The 21,994-nt window shown below is 42.0% G+C and overlaps 1 protein-coding gene across 1 annotated transcript in view; it reads left to right on the top strand.

Moving 5' to 3' along the window:
* chl1b (cell adhesion molecule L1-like b) overlaps positions 1–21,994 on the top strand; it is an 809,671-nt gene that overhangs the window by 537,951 nt on the left and 249,726 nt on the right. Inside the window, exon 21 of the mRNA XM_048606742.1 lies at positions 12,115–12,185. Coding sequence (XP_048462699.1) covers positions 12,115–12,185 — 71 coding nt within the window. The remainder of the gene's footprint in view (positions 1–12,114; positions 12,186–21,994) is intronic.

Raw genomic sequence — 21,994 nt, 5'->3', positions numbered from 1 at the left:
GGCTGTGATTGAATGGCACTATTTCACTACCTGGAAAGATTAATTTTAGATGCTAAAGTGGCATGCACTTGCACTTTCCCATAGGCAGCACATTGTTCAGGTGTTGCTCACTTCACACACTGAGCCATTAGACATCGTGTAACACTAAGGATGGTTTTCACTTGTACTTTCAATGTTGAAGCTAGACATACATTCACACACACATGGTGTAAACTGAAGAAATATGAAAGTGTATTGACTGTGACATGTCACCCTTACCACTGATGTGCCCTCATTCTGTCTCCTTGTGAGGAAGGGGCACCTGACCCCCATTTCCCTATTATATTGTTGTTGGTGCTGAGCACCAATGGCTAGATCAATGGAGTGCAGGTCTGTACAGATACCCAGTGAGACTGCTGGACCTAGATCTTGATGACAGCCACCATGGAATCAGTTAGATGCTCACATGCCTGTGGCAGCTGAGTCTCAACTACGTTGGTGCAGTCTTGCAACCTTTGTGTCAGATCGCCCAGTGCCCGCATCAAACCTCTATGTTGGTCTGGTGCCAGGATGTATATGTCAAAGAAGTTAAAACTTGCCCGCATTATGGGGTCCAGACCTCCTCGAGGCTGACGCCTGGTCTCTGGAATGTCCACTGAGGGCAGCAACCTGAGATGTTTCTTCCTCAACCAGCTGCAAAGACATGGCAGTAAAGTGCTGCTAACTCTGATTGTATTAACATACCCACCGAAGGGGCAGTATCTGTGCAGGTGGAACGTGCAGGAGACAATCTTGACAGTGCTTCCTCAAAGGCTGTCTTCCTCTGAGACGGAGGTGCAGAAGTTGTACCATGTTAATAATATAGCCACAGCAGGTGTAAAGGGAAAGTAGCACAGCAATGAGCAACGCTTCTTCTTTGGTTGTCAAGGTAAGGATGGTTCAGTGTTTGCAGAGCACCAGTCCGAGGTCTCTCCCAACAGAGAGGGCTAAGATCCTCTGCTCATAGTGAGTGAGGAACTGAATGTCATGTACTCAAACACCTGTCTTGGCACTTTTGGCCCTATTATAGCCTCCTTTTTCCTAGATTGAGAGGACAGCAGAAACCCAGTGAGATCAAAGTGACTGGCACAGACACTGGTACTGGTGCATTCGGGAGAAAAGTGGTGAGGTGTCCCAGGCAAGTAAGGCCGTGCACCGTGAGCAGGATAGAGGAATTGGGTAAACGTGTGCAAGCGAGAGAAGATACTGCATGCAGTACTGAGAATGGCAGACCATAAGCCTTGGCAGGAAGTGGGTGCGGGAGCATTAAGAGTGGGTGAGTGTGAAGTACAAGAGAGAAGATGGCAACACTTACCCTGCCAGAGCACTTTTGGCACTGCTGGCCATTCCTCCAGATGATTAAGCCTGCATTGACTCAGGCAGTAACATCTGACCAGATGAGCATAATCTGGTGTCTTGGTCTTCTCTTCAGGTCCTGGAGGAGGAGAAGGTCCCTACTCTGTACCAGACGCTCCAGATCCCTGCCTACAAGGTAGGGTACAAATAGCCCCTTACCTGTCTGCCTGTGCAAGTTCATCTAACATCTGGAAAATCACTGCATCGTAGCTTTTTTAAACATGGTGCCAAAGCCAGGGGTTCTGGGGCAGCCCAATAGTGGCACTTACATCCATCTGGGATGAGTGAAAGCATCTGGCTATCAGTGGACAAGTGAGCACCATAAGAATGTTGTTCCTAATTAATAACCGCAGGAGAAATCTTGTGAGCCTTGCATCTAATGAGATTAAGCTGACGACTTGTAAATTGCAACCTGTTGAGTTAAGCTGCAGAAAATAGCATAAAATAACTTGCCAGAGCTCGTGGGAGAAACTGTCTGTGAAAGTACCAAAAATTGACACTTTGATTTTCAAGTTATTTCAAGAACATGAGAATTTCAGGTGCGAATAGATGATAACAAAAATGTCAACTCAACTTCAACTGAATGATTCTGATTCCCAAGAGTGGGAGAAACACCTTCACTTTTACAGCGATTAAAATCACAGAAAGATGAAAAGCTTGTGAGTTAACCCTTGTGAATTGCTTCCCACAAAAATAATAACGATCTGCCATGTTAAATTTATGTTTCTTGGCTGTTGAGACTTGGTGCCAAAATTTGCATTGGAAAACTGTTTCTACAAAGCGTAACACAATGGTGCACAAGACTACAAGATCTTATTGGAGCAAACATTGAAAATATTCAGGAGAGGAAGATGCGAGAGACAGAGATAATTGACAAGGGAGAAAAAAAAACAAGATTAATTCTTAATTGATTGATGGATGTTCTGTTTTTTCTTTCTAATTGAGCATTTATTTGGCCAATTAGCTTATCATTACACTGCTAACCTAGTACTTGACCCAAAAATATTTGATGATCCCGCTACATGTTCAGAATGTCAAGTGTTCCCTTTGCTTACAACAATGAGCAGAAAATTGATTAAAGAGGTATACCATGGAAAATGATGTTGCTTTATGTTATACAAAACTTACATCTTGTTTGTTGACAGTGTAGCTACTACATGATGCCATTTGTAACTCACATTTGAATTTTAACATCTTTTCATGTTTCTTTCTATTCATTCCCCTGGGATTTTATTTAATTTCAATCTTGCATTGTTTGCGAATTGCTTTTCAGTCTTTTGCAACTAGATTTAAAACTGGCGTGCATTGAAATGTTGTTCTTTCTTAACTCTCAGAGCCTGTAAATAGTTTTGCAATTGTTCATGTCCCAGTAATGTCTCGGTAACATTACACTTTAGTTTTAGTGCCATTTATTTTGATTGGTGGTCTTTTGATTGGCATCATTATGTTGCAGAATAAACAAGTTAATGATTTGAGATAAACAATGGGGACAATCTGGGCAATCTGAGACAGTAATACTTCCTATTAATGAATTAGTTCAAATTCCAGAGCATTTATGCTTAAATCCAAGGCTGTTGGGAGCATTGAAAGAACAGTAAGTTCTTCATTCAATTATCTATAATGGAAGTTGTACCCCTTTAATGCTAAATACTTTACTTCCTAAGTAAATATATTCCCTTCAAACAATCAGATTTGGTTCGACAGGCAGTGTAGTGCATTTTCTCACAATGTTTTGGAGATAGGTTTGTTTCGGAAGTTTTGTATCATTCGGATTAATTTGTATCTGAATATTACGTTCAGTTGTTTTTAAATTATGCTAATAGAGCAATGAATCATTTTTGCTGCCCCTATAAGTTTCCTTTCTTAAATATCTCATGCAGGCCATTCTGTGAGACATTTGGTTTCTTTGCCAGATATTTTACTTGGGTGAACAGTGATTGCACACTGTTGTAAATGATGTATGTCATCAGTGTTTTTATTTTTCCTGACCAATTTTTCACGAAATAAAATAGTACATCTAAGGATCAAAGAATTCTTGCCTCTGCGTGCCAGATTATTGGAATACATCAAAAAACACCTTTGACAGGTAGATTACATATATGCTTAAAAACCAGCCAGACATTGCACGTAGAATAGGGAAATGAACAATCCTCTATGTAGAATGATGCTGTAGAGTAGGTTCATATGTTTAGCTGAGATCTACAGTGCTTTGTGAAGACAGTTTGTTTTCTTCTTTGAAAATTCATGTGAAAGGAAAGTGTTTCATTTGGATACTTGAACCTTTTTTTTGCTGGAAGGATTTTGGGACAGTTTTTTTTTTAAAGACTCTTCCTAGAAATTACAATTCTTAAGCTAATTGATTGGACCTGTTCGGTGGAAATCACAAGCTTGGGAGTTTTGGCTTGGTTTTTGAAATTATTCCAAATTCAGTTTTGCTGAGAGAGCAAAACCATCCAGCTTATCCTTTGCCTTTCTGAGAAATCTTCAGGAGAGGCCACTGTAAGGCCTGAAAACTGATGCAGCTGTTCTTTCGAAAAGCCTCCGAAATCTCAGCGATTCTTGAATGAACAGTATCAGCAAAGGTCCCAGTGATAATTGTCTCCATGTGCTGGGATACTGGCTGAAAGCTATGTTGAAAATTTCATCCGTTTCACACCTTATCCTATGTGTCAGCAAGAACAAACCATCATTATTTGGCCAAAGTGCATATGATGGGGATATTTAGAAAGATAAATATTTATACTTAGCTATTTCAGATTGTCCACTATTCAACTTTACAGTTTTTATTGAGCAAGTCTTGGCCATGTTGTGGGTGGCAGGGTCTGTTTTGGCGCATAGTGGTATCATAGAATTCCTACAGTGTGGAAGTAGGCCACTCGGCCCATCCGGTCCACACCAACCCTCTGAAGTGCATTCCACCCAAACCCACCATGCTACCATATCCCTGCATTTCCCATGGCTAATCCACCCAACCTACACATCTCTGAACAGTATCGGCAATTTAATATGACCAATCTACCCAACCTGCACATCTTTGTGACTGTGGGAGGAAACTGGAGCACCCGGAGGAAACCCAAGCAGACACAGGGAGAATGTGCAAATTTCACACAGACAATCCCCTGAGGGTGGAATCAAACCTGGGTCCCTGGTGCCTGCAAGGCAGCAGTGCTAACCATTGAGCTATCCTGCCAGGTATTGCCCCTGCTTTGGAGCCCAAAGGCACAGGTTCAAGCTCCACTTCCTCCTGAGGTGTGTCATAACATATTTGCACACGTTGATTAAACATATCTAGAGTTGGCCACAGCAGTAACTGGTAGAATCATTTACGTTTATGTTGTGACTAGTGGAGTTTTGGGGCTGAAGAATAACCATGCAGTACTCCAATGTTGGTCATCAGAATATCTAAGAGCAATGATACATTACCTAAGCTATATTGCAATGTAACTAGATCACTAAGATATGTTGCTCATTGTATGCATTACCTAACACTCTCACTGAATCCAAGTAACCTAGCCTTTGAGTGAGGTATAAATTATAGACTGAGCTAAGGGAACTGTCGATAATCCCCAATTGGAGGCTTTTCACTACATCAAAGACGTATTGTCAGGCAGTTAATCTGCAGCTTCTTACAGGTATAGTCACTGCTATCAATCAAATCTACCACCCAGTAGATTTCACTACAGTCTCAAAATCCCTTGAATACATGTCAAGAGAAAATATACCAGTGAGATAAAACATTTGAAAGTTAACGTATTGACCACCATTTGAAGTTATTCAATCACAGACGATATGGAACTAGTGGCTGCAGCCAAGGAACACTTGTGCTTCAGAAGGTTTGAAATGAAATGCTGAGACAATAAAGCAGTTAACAGATCGGTGACTGTACCATGTGGTAAAGGTAAAATTGCCGTAGTCTTACCAGACCATCGTGCTGCTCTTTCATGAGAGAGACACAAAAATACTGGTGGTTTCACCTGAAGGTCACCATGCCCCAGGTAAGGGAAGAGGCCAGCTGGTGTAGGTGCTGAACCCACACTGTCGGTGTTACATGGCGTTGTAAACCAACCATCCAGCCAACTGAACTAAACCATCCCCACTACTCAGTGAGCATCATAATGAAGGTAGTATTAATTGATTTTCAAAATACATTTTCCCATGCTGGAGGAATAATTAACACACACCAAAACTTACCTTAAGTGTTGTGCGACCAACAATACCAAAGCCAATCACTAAATTAAAACAAATACATTTGCCACACACTCATTAACTGCTCCATTATTGGGGAGATGAGTTATGTTCCCAATGCTTCAGGATTGACAAGCATTCTGCACATTTACCCTCATTTACAGTTGATATACCTGTTGTGATGAAGCTTGAGATCAAGCTTCTCATGACTTAAATATCCGTGCCCTAAATTCATTCATTCATTTATATCCTGACTCTATCACTATCTGGTGTTCATTTGATAAATGGTGTTCTGCAATATGGCTAATCTGAAGTTTTTTTTAAAATTTAACCTTGTGTTCTCTTCTTCAAGGGTTCACCATACTTCCTGGCTCAGTACCATCAACAATTTTAACACGCCCTGCACTTTTGTCAAAACCAAATTATTTATTTTGTGAAATGTTGGCACCAACAACAAGTTCTAAGAAATGTCATCAAATTCAAATTGTCCCTTTCATTAAAGTCCCTGTCTGGAATTTTCCCATTTACAGTTAAAATGTGTTGGCCATGACCGTCATGGCCCAGGGAGAATTTGCTCTCGTGGTCTTCATCTTGCCGTCATATGCAAACAGGAATTGCTTCTTTCTCAGGAAATTGTGTGGCGAGTGAGCTGGAGGTGCTTGCTACTGCTGGGACTTTCAGGCTTCTACACCTCTGGCACCATGTTTAAAGCACAGCTGCATACGACTTCAGATGCCTCAAGCCATGAATCACCCCTCAAACTGCAGTTGTCGATCATAAACTCCATAGAAGGTGGCCCAGAAGAAAGGCAAGCTCGCTGTCTACTTCATGAACAGAGATCTGGAGATGCTGGTGGCTGATATGGTGGAGAGGAGCTCAGTACTCTTCCCAGCTGACTGTCACAGGAGGCCACAGCACCAAACATAGCCAGCTGAGGCCCAAATAACAGCACGGGTCAATGCACCAGCTCATGTGAAGCAGGACACCCAGCAGTGTGTGTGAAGAAGGTCAATGATCTGCGCTCCACAAGGGAAAGTGATAGCAGTTGCTCTCTACTTCTTCACGCTGAAAGGGTCATTACACACTCTACCTATGCCACTGCACATGTGTCTCACGAAAGTGATCGACTATAACCATCAATATCACACTCACCATGACTGTTCAAAGGCTCACATCCACTTCATCAACTACAAACCTCCTTATTCTCTGTACTTCCTGCTTGCTTATTAGGGTAATCCCATTGCCTCTCCTGCTCATGCGTGATCATTAATTGCTCTTCCGTCATACACAGTCTCTCTCTCTTTGTTTCATTGAGGGAAAACTGGCCAATAGTTAGACTCCTAAGTTTGAAGCTGGCTGGGCAAAGTGGTGATGGATGAGAGTTGCTATCAGGCTGTTCTTTCTCAATGAGGAATAAATGGAGGAGTTTTCTGGAGAAAAGCAGCATTGGGATGGGAAGATGCCAATGGTTTGCCAACTCAATAAGCTTCAGCGTGCTGTGCAACTTTGCCATTGCCACCAGTACTCACTCATTCTACTGCTGCACAAGCTTTTATTCACCTTTGCCAACTAATTCCCTGTCTTTTCATGCATGCACAGCCAGCAATGAGACACTGTGAGAGACCCTCAGTTCCTTCTGTGATGAGGAAGCAAGTGGGAGCCTCAGGGAATACACTGGCAAGGCTTAGACCTGCATGCTCAGAGGGTTTGAGATTAGACACAGGGACACACTGTGGTGAGCACGGCCTGTCCAGGAAGAAATGCTCCAGGTCCCCCGCACTTGGAGGACTGCCAGAAACCAGGCACTTGCTCAGCCATGGGAAGACCATGTGCTTGGCCGTAAGTAAACCTGCAGAGACAGGCACAGGAATATCAAGAAAGTTAATTAGAGGCTATTGATAAGCTGGAATGAAGGGCGAGTAGTCATTTCTGTGCGTCCGCTAGCTCCGTCATACATGCATATGGCTTCCTCGATGGGAAGTTTAACAACCACCTTGGAGATCCAGGTCCAGCACATGGGGTCAATGGTCATTGCCTGCTGACAGGCACTCAGACCTGCAGTCCATTGCTTTAGCCGTGGGTGCTCAGTATCAGTGGCAAATCAAGAGAGGGACCTTGGACTCACTCCAAGTGTCCCTCTTCTCAGGGAGAGAGGGTGGTGCCTGCATCCATGCACAGGGACGGGGAGCAACACATAGACTCCCAGAAGCTGCTTCTTAGGGCCCTACATCTCCCCTTGCCCGTGATCCCAAAAATCTGCAGCTGTATGAAAGCGGAGAAAACGAATCTTTACCTAGGCAGGAGACTGGGTAAGCCTGAGCCTGCTTGGCCCAAAGGACCACAGAGGATGACTGCACAGTCCTCCAGGTTAATGAGGTAAATCACTGAGCAAGTTCCCTTCACTCCAGCTGTGGAAGTCTGGCCTAAACCTCAATGAAGTAGGAGGAAGAGGAAGAGGAAGAGGAAGAAGAAAACACACTGAGGGCACATAGGTGACATGGGTGCTACATCGTTGCTTTCACTTTTGTTAATGAAGTTATACTTGCACTGTTACAGTGTTTGTTATCGTATAATTTTCACATCAGACCTGGTTAAATTGCACCTGTGAGTGAGATGAACAGCCTCTTCAGACATCTAATGATGAAGCTGTATTAACCAAACCTTCCTCAATTCTCTCAAATTACCATCCCCTTTACTGCAGAGAATCTCACAGATCCTTGAACCAAAATACTCAGGACCACAGTGAAGGCATTGCATAGTAATGTGGGCAAGACTGAGGCTGAAGGCATTGTGCAGGGATTGTGTTAGGGCCTCGCCTGCACACATCATTCCATAATTAAACCCACCTAATGAGTGAGAGTACGTCATGGTTGATGGTTCCACATGCCACCACAGGGAAATGTTCATTCTGTGCATCATCTTTTCAAGGGAGTGCACTTACATTGAAGACAGGGAGATGTAGCAGGAGAATATTTTTTCTCAGAGGGTTGTGCAACATTGGAACACTGCCTCAGAAGGCAGTGGAGGAGGGCGGATCATTAAATATATGAAAGACATAGGTAAATAAATTCTTGTTAGGCTGGGGAATCAAGGGTTATTAGATGTAGATGGGAATTTGGAATTTGAAATGCAAACAGATCAGCCACAATGTCATTGAATTGCAGGGCAAGAGTAAGGGGCCAAATGGCCTATTTCTGCTCCTATTTTGTATGCTCATATGTAAAAACTGCACAAAGTGCTGCTACTCACAGGTTTAACATTGTCCTAGAGGAAGCTCAAGCATTTCAGGTCCATTTAGCAGTCCATGCATACTCTGAAACATTTGAGGGCCCTGTTGGTTCATGTCTTCATTGTCTGTGTCATCTTCATCCTCAGAAGATTGCTGTCTTTCTCCACTTCATCCACATCGAGGGCATCATTCCTTTGTCAATTTCCATTGTGAAAGGCACAAGATGCCACAATATGGTGGGACACCTTGTTTTGAACTGTACAGTAAGGCCACACTTGAGCAGTCCAGCATTGAAAACTCATCCTCAGGAGGCCTATAGTCTATTCCCGTATGGCCCCTTGTTGAAACGTGAGCAGTTTCATTCCTTTTTAAAGGTGCTATGAGCCATGTTTGGAGGAGGTACTCTGATCTCCCAGGATTCATGTATGGTTGGGCTGAGGACCTTGGAAGAACACAAACAGTTGGGAGTTTTCCAGTTTCTAAGAGTCATGACAGTTCCCTGGATGTCTGACTCAGACCACCAGTCGATGTTCACATATAATTTGAACGTTAAGCAAGCTGAAGCCTTTTCTGTCCATAAACTTTACAGGTTGAGAAACTGTCAAATCAAAATGGGTGCCGTAAGTAGCGCTTTGAGTCTGAGCGAAGCCAGTGATGATAGAAAATCCCAATTCATGAGCCAATTGACTTTCATCTTCAAGGAGGAAGGATATGAGGACTAAATGGAGAAAACAAAAAGTGCAGATGCTGGAAATAAGAAACAAAAACAGAAATTTCTGGGAAAACTCAGCAGGTCTGGCAGTATCTATGGAGAGAAAGCAGAGTTAATGTTATGGGTCTAGCAAACCTTCTTCAGAACTGATGATGAGTTTTTTTTTATTCATTCACGGGATGAGGGTGTCACTGGCTAGTCAGCGTTTATTTCCCATCCCTAATTACCCAGAGGGCATTTAAGAGTAAACCACATTGCTGTGGGTTTGGAGTCGCATGTAGGCCAGACCAGGTAATGATGGCAGTTTTCTTGCCTAAAGGATATTCATGAACCAGATAGGTTTTTCCTGACAATTAATAATGGTTTCATGTTTGTCATTAAACTCTTAATTCCAGATATTTATTGAATTAGAATTCCACCATCTGCCCTGGTGGGATTTGAACCTGATCACCCAGAACATTACCTGGATCTCTAGAATAATAGCTCAGGGATAATATCACTTGGCCATCACTTCCACATGTGATATGATATGAGGAGTTATGCTTTGATGAAATTGGCATTGGCCACACCCCAGATGCATTTATATGTCAAGGTATGAGAGATGCCACACAGGACATCAGTTGTTTCCAGGAATGAACCAACAGATAACAGTTTCAGGGTATCTGTAAGCTCAATGGCTACCCCACTGTCACCAATCAGTGTGAACGCAAGTCCTGCTGGATGTGGCCAGACATGCTTAATTGTCATCTGTTGTCTTTCAGACAGATAAAGAAAATGATAGTGAGGCATTTATTTTACAGACCACGTCCTGTTGCTACTCACCCTGGATACTACAGCAGCCGCTGGAAATTGCTAGGTTTGCTGAAAATTTGTTATCTCCTTCTGCATTGTCTTTGATAAATCAATAAGGTCACCTTGACTCCAGCAACAGCGTTCTCTATATGAGCTCTATGGCAAATGTCAGAAAGATAATGGAATGTTGTTGAAGGAAATCCTGAGCCTTCACAACCATACCAATGAAGCATCATATCATGCCTTCACACAGAATGGCATGGAGTCTTCTCAAAGTGGTAATAGTCATACCTCAATAAAGAGTTCGAAGGATGTGACTTTATCCTATTGGGTGGTAGACAAATTGTTTCTGTCATGAGACTTGTTTAGTTTACATGAGAATGATGCTTTTTTAATTGGTCTGTTTGTACATAGTATGAATCATCTACATGACTGTCATATCTTGAGGTGAGGTTTGAACACAAACCCTCTAGCTCAGAGGGTGGAGGCAAATAGTGTGTACATTGTAATGATTGAGTTCAAATTTAAAATCTGCATTCTCGGGCAATTAATAACCTGCAAATGCAGTGCAAGTTGAAGGCAGATCGTGATATTACTTGAGCAGCAAATGAACGATTATTGTAAAAGCACCAAAGAAAGTTTCAATATCCAAGTTGTTTGCTTCGCCCCAAAAGGAAAAAAAAAGTAACATACTCCACCCATTTTGTGCATTTATTACTCAATTGACTTTCAGTCAATGTGGTAGTGTTCCAACTTTGTGTTTACGAGAGTCACTTGCAGGTGCTGCCTGTAGCATACAAATTTTCCTCCATTCTTCGTATTCCCTTTCCTGTTGCTGTGCCTGTGAATCCCTGCCTCCGAAGCTGTTCCCATCCGATCAACTTAGGATCTGCAGTTGCCCCCAGTCACAGTGATCATTCCCTCAGCGACCCTGTACAATGAAGCCCATCCCAGATTTGAGTTGCCCACTTTTCCCAGGACTCAGTAGACAGCTCCCTGGTGTGTTACCTACCATTGCTGACATAACCCCCATTACGGACCACCTTTCTCTCCTTGTGGTGTGAGGTCCAAAGAAGAATGGGGTCAGAGATTCAAGTAAATGAGAGTGGCTTTCATACCCCACTCATTTGCCCTAATTATCCCTAAATTGGAGCCAATAGAGTCTGCTTCTTAACTCCCCACCCATTTGGAAGTTAGGTCACCCTGTTTATGCAGTCAGGAAACCAGCAACTTCTTTCACCTGCCAGGAAGGCAGGTCATCAAGAAGGCGGTGAATTGAAGTCCTTACATGGCCTTTAATTGGTTCATGACTGGAGACTTGAAAAAGTCCACAGTAGACTTTCTCGCCCAGAACTTAATTGATGAGGTGGTGAGGAAGGGCTGAGTATCTCTGCCGGGCTAATTCTGCCGATTATTTTTTTCTTTCATGACCTATCTTGTCACCTCCAGGAAGAAGAAAATAACATCCGTGGTGTAACTCTTAACTCCCTGAACAGGTTGTCTGATTTGCATATTAATTATGATATGCATTGTTAACATGTTACTATTTTTCGAACAAGGATCAGGCTGTTATTCTGTTAAGCCATCCATTGTTTTAGATTTATATGTAACACACATCATTTCTACCGTTTATCCATTGTCATATGATTCAAACACAGTTGTGAATCTGCATTGTTTAAAAGAAAAGCAACAATTAGGAGTTGAAAAATCAATATTGAGTTTTTAATTCGTCTGAAATTTATCCAAGGATTGAATTAACCTATGAAAGATAGCTTGTTATTAATAGAAAGCAATTTCACCTCATTGTTTTTGTTTTATTTAGCTCCAGAGAAGAATCCAAAAAATGTAAAAGGAGAAGGAACAAATATTGACAATATGAAAATTTCATGGGAGGTAAGAAACTTAGACTTTTTAAAATGTTTGTGTCAAATTTACTAATGATGTTGAAATCGTCAACAGCTTCTTAAAATACAAGTTAAGCAATTGTATTTTCTTTGTTCATTAATTGGTTGAGGATATTATTGGTTGGCCCAGCATTTGACACTTAAATTCTGGTCTCCCTGCTATAGGAAAGATGTTATTCAACTTGAAAGGTTTCAAAAAAGATTTACAAGGATGTATCTGGGCTTGGAGGGTTTGAGCTACACAGAGAGGCCAAATAGGCTGAGGCGATTTTCCTTGGAACTTCAGAAGCTGAGGAGTGATCTTATAGAGGTTTATAAAATCATGAGGGTGTGGATAAAGTGAATAGCCAAGGTCTTTTTCCCAGGAAGGGGAAGTCCAAAACTAGAGGGCATAGGTTTAACGTGAGAGGGTAAAAATTTAAGAAGAACCCAAGGGACTTTTTCACACAGGAAGTGGTGTGTCTATGGAATGGGCTGCCAAAGGAAGAAGTGAAAGCTGGTACAATTACAACATTTAAAAGGCATCTAGATGGGTGCCATGAATAGGAAGGGTTGAGAAGGATATGAGCCAAATGCTGGTAAATGGGGCAAGATTATTTTAGGATGTCATGTCAGCATGGACTAGTTGGAGCGAAGGTCTGTTTCCATGCTGAACGTCTCTGTTTGCCCTTGAGAAGATGGTAGCAAGCTTCTCTCTTGAACTGCCTGAGTACTTGGAATGTCGGGACGCCGATAGTGCTATAAGGGAGGGAGTTCCAGGAATCTGACCCATTCGCAATGAAGGGATGACAGTTATTTCCAAATCAGGATGGTATTTGACTTTGAGGAATGCTTGCAGGTGGTGATGTTGTGTGTGTCTGCTGCCCTTGCCCTCTAGGTAGTAGAGATCGCAGGTCTGGAAAGTTCTGTTGATAACTTGGGGAACAAGGGAACTTGATGGCTAAATGCGGTGCATTTTCTTGATGGCACACACTGCTGCCACCGTGTATTGGTGGTAAAGGGAGTGAATGTTGAAGTTAATGGATGGGGTGCCAATCAAGCAGGCTAACTTGTCCTAGATGGTGTCAAACTAATTCAGTGTTGTTGGAGCTCTGCACATTTAGGCAACTGGAGACCAATCTGTCACAGTCCTGACTCGTGCCCTGTAGATGGTGGACAGACATTGGGGAGACAAGAGTTGAGTTACTCTCCGCAGAAATCCTATCCTCTGACCTGCTTTTGTACCCATTGTATTTACATGGCTAGTCCGGTTCAGCTTCTGGTCAGTGATCACATGGATGTCATTGGTGGGGTATACACCGATGGTAATGTCATTGAGTGGTCAGATTCTCTCTTGTTGGTAGGGTCCTTGCCTGGCACTTGTGTGACACCAATGTACGCTGCTGGAATTTCTTTACCAGGTTTGAACAATATATTGATGTATATTGTATGCTGCTTTCCAAATGGAGTCTTCCAGCAGTAAGAAATAAATTAATAGCTATTCGTCTAATCATTTGTAGTGTATATGACTACAACTACAGAGTGACACTTGTTTCCTTTTTGTGCTGGAAGCTAAATGGAACATTACTTCATATTCAAAGATGCAGATGTGTACTTCAAAGGTAATAACTCAGACACAATGGGCAGAATTTTCATTGCTGAGGCTGTGTGAAGGCGGGTGAAAAAATGGGAGGGACTTCTTCCAGGCTTCAGCTTCCAGATTCTATTTTTATAGGGACCTGGATAGCACTTCATTCCCTGTAATCCAGGACCATGAGTGGATTTTGGCTCATTACCCCTGTCCACCCCTGGGGATGTCAGAGACGCAACAGAAGTCAGCCTCCTGCTTCAGCAGTACTTCCTTGAGGTTCTCCTGCAAGTGAATTTGGAGAAGAGAGATGTGCTGTTTTCACAGGATGGCAACAATAGTCCCAAGTCACTAGGGCTGAGGTTGTTATGGAGGTTCACATTTCAACTCAAAAGGGAGCTGTAACACTCCACAACTCACACATCAGTTCATTGACCTTTCCTCACAACGAGGTGAATACAGACATCACATTGCTTCTCACTGTTGGCTTGTCTGTGGCAAGCACAACACTACGTACACCTTTCTCTGGCCACTGCTTGATAGCACTGAAAACTCTGCGACTATGGTTCCCATTTTCATGCCCTGCTGATTCATCCTTAACCAGAGCCCCTGAGTCTCATGTCTCAGATTTTGTTGTCATTGCTTTTCCTTTCTTCTACTCCTCCTTCTTCATCTTCTTAGTTTTATCAAAAATTACGTAGCTTCTGGGTTCAGTGGTTTTAGCATTTGGCGTGGAGTTATTGATCTGTGAAGACTGCAGAGGAATGAGATATATACTTTGTATTTGTCAGAGTAAATGTCATCTTTGGGCTGTCATTAGGTTGCTCCTATCGTGGAGGCCCTGCTAGCATCTTTCCATTTTTTTATTCACTGATGTGACACTGGCATTGTTGGTAATGCCAGCATTTATTGTTTGTCCAATCTCTCTTCATTGCTAATACCTTCCAAACCAGGCAACATCCTGGTAAACTGTTTCTGTACTTTTTCTAAAACCTCCATATCCTTCTGGTAGTGTGGTGACCAGAACGGTACACAATATTCTAAATGTGGCTAAGCTAAACAGCTGAAAAATGGCTTGCCAATTTTTATATTCTATGCCCAAGCGATGAAGACAAGCATGCCACAAGCCTTCTTCACCATCTTGTCTACTTATGTTCAGGGGAATGGGTTTGATTCCCACCTTTACAGATGATGAAATTTGAATTCAATCAAATAAATCTAGAATTAAAAAGCAAACCTGATATTGCAACCATGTAACCACTTTCAAGGAGAGGAAATCTGTTGTCTTCACCCAGGGTAGCCCACAAGTAACCCTCCAGACCCATAACAATGTGGGTAACTCTTCACTGCCCTGGACAGTTAGAGATGAACAGTAAATACTAGCCACATTCCATCCACAAAGAAAAGAAATTGCAGTGGGCCTGCGTTATTGAGAATTTGTGACCTGCTAATGAATACAAACTGATTTTGATTGGGAAGCCTGAGCACCATAAATGCCCCAAGAGCTTCATAGCAAAAATTTAACTAGAAACTGACATTTTGTCTCCCACACAAGTAAGTTTTCCTGTCTGCTGTTTTGAAAACTCTGAGTGGACTTGGAAAATTGTGCTGAATATTACCAGCCAAATAACACTTCATTTTTAGAACAAATGACAGGAAAATAGAGAGACACAGTGAACAGGAATACTCTGCACCCAATTCTCAGTTTCATGCTCAATCTGAATGGGACTTTGTAGAGTGAAACCCCTCGATATCTCAGCTAGTGAAGATAATTGAATCCAAAGGAGAGGACATGTTCGCAAATGATGCAGATAAGAAAAATCAAAGCTGATGAAAAACCATAATGTAACATTAGTTATTTGAATAAAAACAACAAAATACAATAACAAACATCTTTGAAATGTTATAATTTGCCTTTTTTTGTGTATTCTACATCATGTCATAGGCTAAGTCACAACTGATAGATATAGGAGCAAATAGTTTGTAGGTCTTTGCTGCAACCTTTTCGAAATACTCAAAAGAAAGCAGGTAAGAATTGACTAATATGTGTCTACCTTTGCTGAATTGCATCACTTCTATTCAGCAAACCCTCCAAATTAAACCTGATGAGACTTGAAACTCATTGGTGGAATTTTCAGGCAAACATCTGTTTATCTATGGAACAGAAAATTGGTACATTTATCTGCTATAGCGTTAAAGTAGTTGAAAAAGCTATGCTATTTTCAGGATGCTTCAGTGATACCTTATGACACAATTTAAAGTCTACTCCATATAATCTACAGACCAACAGAGCTTGTATTTTGTTTTGCATCAAGTCCAAATCCAATTCTGATTAGATACTAGTAATGTCACACATTGGTTCATTCTCATCTATTGAGACTCTTGGCCTTTCTCCTCAGTTGTCAAGTACAGCTTGCATAATTCTTACAGCATACAAGGAGGCTGTCTTGTCTGTTCTTAATAAAGCTAGTTCTTAATAAAACTATTCATCCATTGTGCTTTTGCTGTCTTCTTTCTGTAGTCCTACTTTTTCTTTGTTTTCAGACAGTAATCTATTTCCTTCTAGAATGTCCCAATTGAACATGCTTCCATCACACTATCATTGAGTTGTATAGCACAGAAACAGATCCTTCAGTCCGTCCAGTCCATGCCGATTATGTTCCCAAACTAAACTAATCTTACCCAACTGTGCTTGGTCCATATCCCTCCAAACATTTCTCATTCATGTACTTTTCCAAATGCCTTTTAACTGTTGTAACTGTACACGCATCCATCATTTCTTCTGGAAGTTCATTCCACACACGAATCATTCTCTGTGTAAAAAAGTTCTGCTCATGTCTTTTTTAAGTCTTTGCCCTGTCATCTTAAAAGTATGCCCCCCTAGTCTTGAAATCCCCACTCTAGGGAAAAGGTTCTTGCCATTCACCTTATCTATGCCACTCCTGATTTTATAAACCTCTAAAAGGTCACCCCTCAACCTCCTATGGTCCAGCGAAAAATGTCCCAGTCTATCCAGCCTCTCCTTATAACCCAAATTTTCCACTTGTAGCAACATCCTGGTAAATCTTTTCTGAACCCTCTGCAGCTTAAAAATATCCTTCCTGTAACAGGGCAACAAGAAGTGGATACAGTACTCCTGAAGAGGCCTCACCAATGTCCTATACAACCTCAACATAACGTCACAACTCCAATACTCAAAGGTCTGAGCAATGAAGGCAAGCGTATTAAACACCTTCTTAACCACCCTGTCTACATGTGGCGCAAACTTCAAAGAATTATGTACCTGAGCACCTTGGTCCGTCTGTTCTACAACACTACCCAAGGCCCTATTTTTATTTTTATCAATCGTGTCTTTGTTTATTTCACCAAAATGCAGTACCTCACTTTTACCCAAATTCAACATCATCTACCAGTCCCCAGCTCATTGACCCAATCGATCAAAAATTCTTTGTATTCTTAGATAACATCCTTCGCTGTCAACTGTACCACCAATTTTGGTGTCATCTGCAAACTTACTAACCGAACCTTCTATGTTCTCATCTAAATCATTTGTATAAATGACAGACAAAAGACGACCTAGTATTGATCTCTGTGGAACAGTGCTGGTCACAGGCCTCCAGTCTGAAAAACAACCTTCCACCACCACCCTCTGTTGCCTGTCGTTAAGCTGATTTTGTATCCAATTGGCAAGGCCACCCTGCACCCCATGTGACCTAACTTTACCAATTAATCCACCATGTGGAACCTTGTCAAAGGCTTTACTAAATTCCAATTAAACAATGTCTATCTTTCTCTCCTCATCAATCTTCTTAGTTACTTCCTCCATTAACTCAATCAAGTTTGTGAGACACGATTTCCCTTGTACAAAACCATGCTGACTACCCATAATCATTCCGCGCCTCCCCAAATGCACACAAATCCGATCTTTCAGAATCACCTCCAATAACTTAGCCACCACTGAAGGCAGACTCACAGGTCTATAGTTCCCAGGCTTCTCTTTACATCCCTTCTTAAACAAATGCATAGCATTAGCCACTCTCCAGTCATCTGGCACCTCACCGATAGTGATAGATGATGCAAATATCCCTGCTTGGGGCCTCACAATTTCCTCCCTAACTTCCCACAACATCCTGGGATACACTTGATCAGGTCACAGAGATTTATCCACTTTTATGATTTCTAACACCTCTAGCACTTCCTCTTCTGTAATGTGAACTGTTTCCATAACATCAATGTTTATATCCCCGAGTTCTCTTAGACAGTGCATTCTAAATCTTAACTGCTCACTGTGTGAAAAGGTTTTACCTTCTGTCCCCATTGCTTCTTTTTCCAATTTTCTTAAATATTTATTTTCTGGTTCTGAATCCTTCTGATAATGAAAACAATTTTTCTTTATTAACTCTATCCAGACACCTTATCATTTTGAACACATTTGTCAAATCTCCTTTTAACCTTCTATGTACCAAGGCAAACAGTCTCAGCTTATCCAGTTTGTGTAACTGAAGTTCCTCATCTTCAGTGCAATTCATGTGAATCTTTGCTATATTCTGTATGATATCTTCAAATCCGTCTGAAAATGTGATGCACAGGATTGAATGCGATACTCCAGTTGAACCTAACCTGGTGTTTTACACAAGCTGAACATAATTTCCTTATTTTTTTAAATTCCTATTGACAAAGTTTACAGTGCTGTAAGCTTTCTTAACAGCAACCTTTACTACAATCTTTAATGGCTGATATTTGATATTTGGTTTTGGTCTGATCCTGCATTGACTTTGGAATTGCACCCATTAACTTGTATTGTCTCTCTGTCTTCTTTTCACTAAAGTGAATCCATTCAGACATCTGCACATTAAATTTCATCTGCCACATATCTGCCTATTCCACCAACTCATGCACATCCTTTTGAAGTTTTTACATTGGTCGCTGCACAATTTACAAAGCTTCCAAGTTTTGTATCATTTGTCAAGTTTTGAAATTGTTCCCTTTTTACCAAGGTCAAAACCATATCAGACAGCTGGGGTCCCTACACTGATTCTGTGGACCTCTATGATGTAAGCATTCCTTCAGTCCAAGAAACATCCATTAACTCTGTTTCCTGTCACTCAACCGATTTTCTACCCATGTTGCTTCTGTTACTTTTATTCCATGAGCTCTGATGTAACCCACAAGTCTAATGCGCAGCTCTTTATCAAAAGTCATTTAGTATACATGAAGCATTACCATCATCAATTCTCTTATTACCTCTTCAAAAAAACTCAAATAAGTCAGTTAAATTTGCCCTTAGCAAGTCTTTGCTGGATTTACCTCATTAACCCAGAATTTCCCAAGTGACTATCAATGTTGTTCCAAGTTATCATTTCTAGCAGATTCCTACCACCGAGGCTAAACTGATTTTGCTGCAATTGCTGCTTCTCTGAACATCCTTTTGTTGTATATCATTGTGCAAATGCAGTGCTTAAAAGATGCCAAGGCAGGGGTAGAAATCACAGGCCCCAGTGCTATTTCCTGACCCAGAAACCCAGCTCCCAGCCTGATTGCAGTAACCATGCCCCTGATCTAGGCATAGTAGCCCTGCCCTGACTTGAAAATAGCAGCTCTGACCCTCACTGACTCGATGCACAGTGACCTCACCCACCCCCACCAACAACCCCAACCTCCCTCAGTACAGCATGCCACTCCCGGCCTGAATGCAGTGATGCCCCTGGAGCCCAGAGCCTGAGTTATTGGGACCTGATGCATCCCACTGTCCCAGATGTCAAATGAGGGAGTAACGGGTGTGAAATCTCATTGAGAATTGAACCGACCAGCAATATCAGGAGTGAGCAATAAACAAGGAGGCAACTGAGAAAGCGGGTGAAAGATAGTGGATAAATTCGAGAGAAGAGGAGGGAAAGAAAGATTGATAAAGAAAGTAAAAGAAAGGGAGCAGAAAGAATATTGTTTTTATGAAGAATATTGCTTTTAAAAAATCCCAACAGTAATTCATTAACTAAACGAAACAGTAATCCACAGTTTAAATTCTTCTCGTCCTAGTCTGGGAGGATTGTTATTATTCATTAGCATCATCTTATTGTTAATGCAGCGTGTTCATTCTGAAGTCAAACAAAATCATGCAAGTTCAGGTGACTTTCACTTCAACTTTCTCTGTGTCCCAATCAAATCTTTCGCTTCATTTTGCCTTCCGTAATTGATTTAGATTGAATTAGCCCTCATTGATTCATTCTTTCTCTATGTCTATCCTTTGTTTATTTCTCAATTCTTCTATTTAATTGGTTGGCCTGATCACTCAGATCCCAGATGTCCTTGTTTCTCTTGCTGTGCCTTTACGAACTGAAGGGGGCAGACAAAATCTTTAGCTGCTGTAATGCATGTTCAAAGGAGCTTGCAGGATGTCGTGATAACCCAGGAGTCTCCTCTCCGGAGACAGGCGTTTGTGTCTCTTTTGGGCAGTGTACAAAACTGCAGTCCTCTCTGAGTTTGAGTATTTTTGGACAGAGTATCAATGGCTTTCTTGGCAGGCGAGTTTGCTGCTGCCCAATGCTAAGATGGTGCCAGTAAGCCCATGCCATCAGCTGTTTGATGCCACCTCCAAGGCCATCTGCAATTTCCTTGCTGAAAGTTAGTAGTCTTCCAGCAGTTGTGCTTCAGTCACTGGGGTCTCACTTCACAAGAGCTCTAAGACAGGCACTAATAGAAGACAGATAGAAAAAGTATGCATGAAAGTGATAATTGACTTCTGTTTTTGCCACATGGCATGGTTTGGTTTCTAAATTTGGTTTGGAATGTTTATTTTGTGATGACATTGAATTTTAAGTAGTAATCTAGCAGATGCTGTGATGGCTTTCATAGCAAGAAATTAAGATGTGAAACCGTTATGTAAGGAACTCGACAAAACTGGTACCAAAATGGGTTGAGCCAATCTTGGATATCCATGTCAGAAAGAGGTATGTTGACTGTCCTTCCCTTATTCCTTTTCTCCTGCTGTTCTTCCTCCACCTCTTCAGCTGGCTGACATGAAGCTGGTGGCAAGGACTGTACCCGCATGAGGGTACGGTCAGGCAGCATTCACTAGACTACCATGGCACATGCTCTGATGGAAATGGAAGGATCCTCCAGAGCAGTCCTACCAGCAGAAGAACTGTCTACTTATCTCAGTAGTCTGCTCAATCTAATTTTGTGCGGCTGCGTGACTTTTGTTCTGCCCACACTGTCCAGGTGTGGGAGGCTCGCATGTTGAAGGCTTCATTTTTGCCACCAAAAAACAACTCTTGTCATTCAAGAATCGCCTGTAGTTTTTATTTGACATTTCCTCAAACACAGATAGTATAGGAGACTTTTACAACATGAAGGCATTATAACAGCTGCGAGGGTTACTGGACTATAGGCTGTGTATGGTCATGCAGAAGCTGGATATTAAGAGAATGAAATCATCATCAACAAATCCCTACAGTGTGAAAACAGGCCCTTCGACCCAACAAGTCCACGCCGACCCTCAGAGCATCCCACCCAGACCCATCACCCTCGAACCCGCCTAACTACATATCCCTGAACAGTGCGGGCAATTTAGCATGGCCAATCCACCTAACCTGCACATCTTTGGACTGTGAGAGGAAACTGGAGCACCCAGACTAAACTCACGCAGACATGGGGAGAATGTGCAAACTCCACACAGACAGTTGGCCGAGGGTGGAATCGAACCCATGTCCCTGGCGCTGTGATGCAGCAGTGCTAACCACTGAGCCACCATGCCGCCCAAATCCTTTTGAATGATAGGGCATCGGGAAATGATACATGGTTTCAGCAAAGCAGCAAGTGTATTTTCAACAGCACACTGCTTCTCAAGATTATGTTTACAGCTACAGCCATCTTAACACCTACTGGCAATGCCATCTTCACTGGTCTGAAGTTATGGCTGCTGGCATGTTTTAATGAGAATGCCCTTATTGAAGCAGGGGAGTCTAACACACTGCTTCTCATAGAGATTCAGAGTGGAATTGTTCATCTAACACCCTTAATAGATATAAGAGATAGCAAGAACTGTAGATGCTGGAGTCAGAGATAACTAAGTGTAGAGCTGGATGAACACAGCAGGCCAGGCAGCATCAGAGGAGCAGAAAAACTGACGTTTCTGGTCGGAACCCTTCCTTTTTTCTGAAGAAGGGTCCTGAACTGAAACGTCAGCTTTCCTGCTCCTCTGATGCTGCCTGGCCTGCTGTGTTCATCCAGCT

The sequence above is a fragment of the Rhincodon typus genome, chromosome 16, assembly GCF_021869965.1.
Source record: "Rhincodon typus isolate 14 chromosome 16, sRhiTyp1.1, whole genome shotgun sequence".
In the NCBI taxonomy this organism is placed as follows: domain Eukaryota; kingdom Metazoa; phylum Chordata; class Chondrichthyes; order Orectolobiformes; family Rhincodontidae; genus Rhincodon; species Rhincodon typus.
The sequence above is the reverse complement of the archived record's forward strand: the minus strand, read 5'-3'. Positions and strand labels throughout refer to the sequence as shown.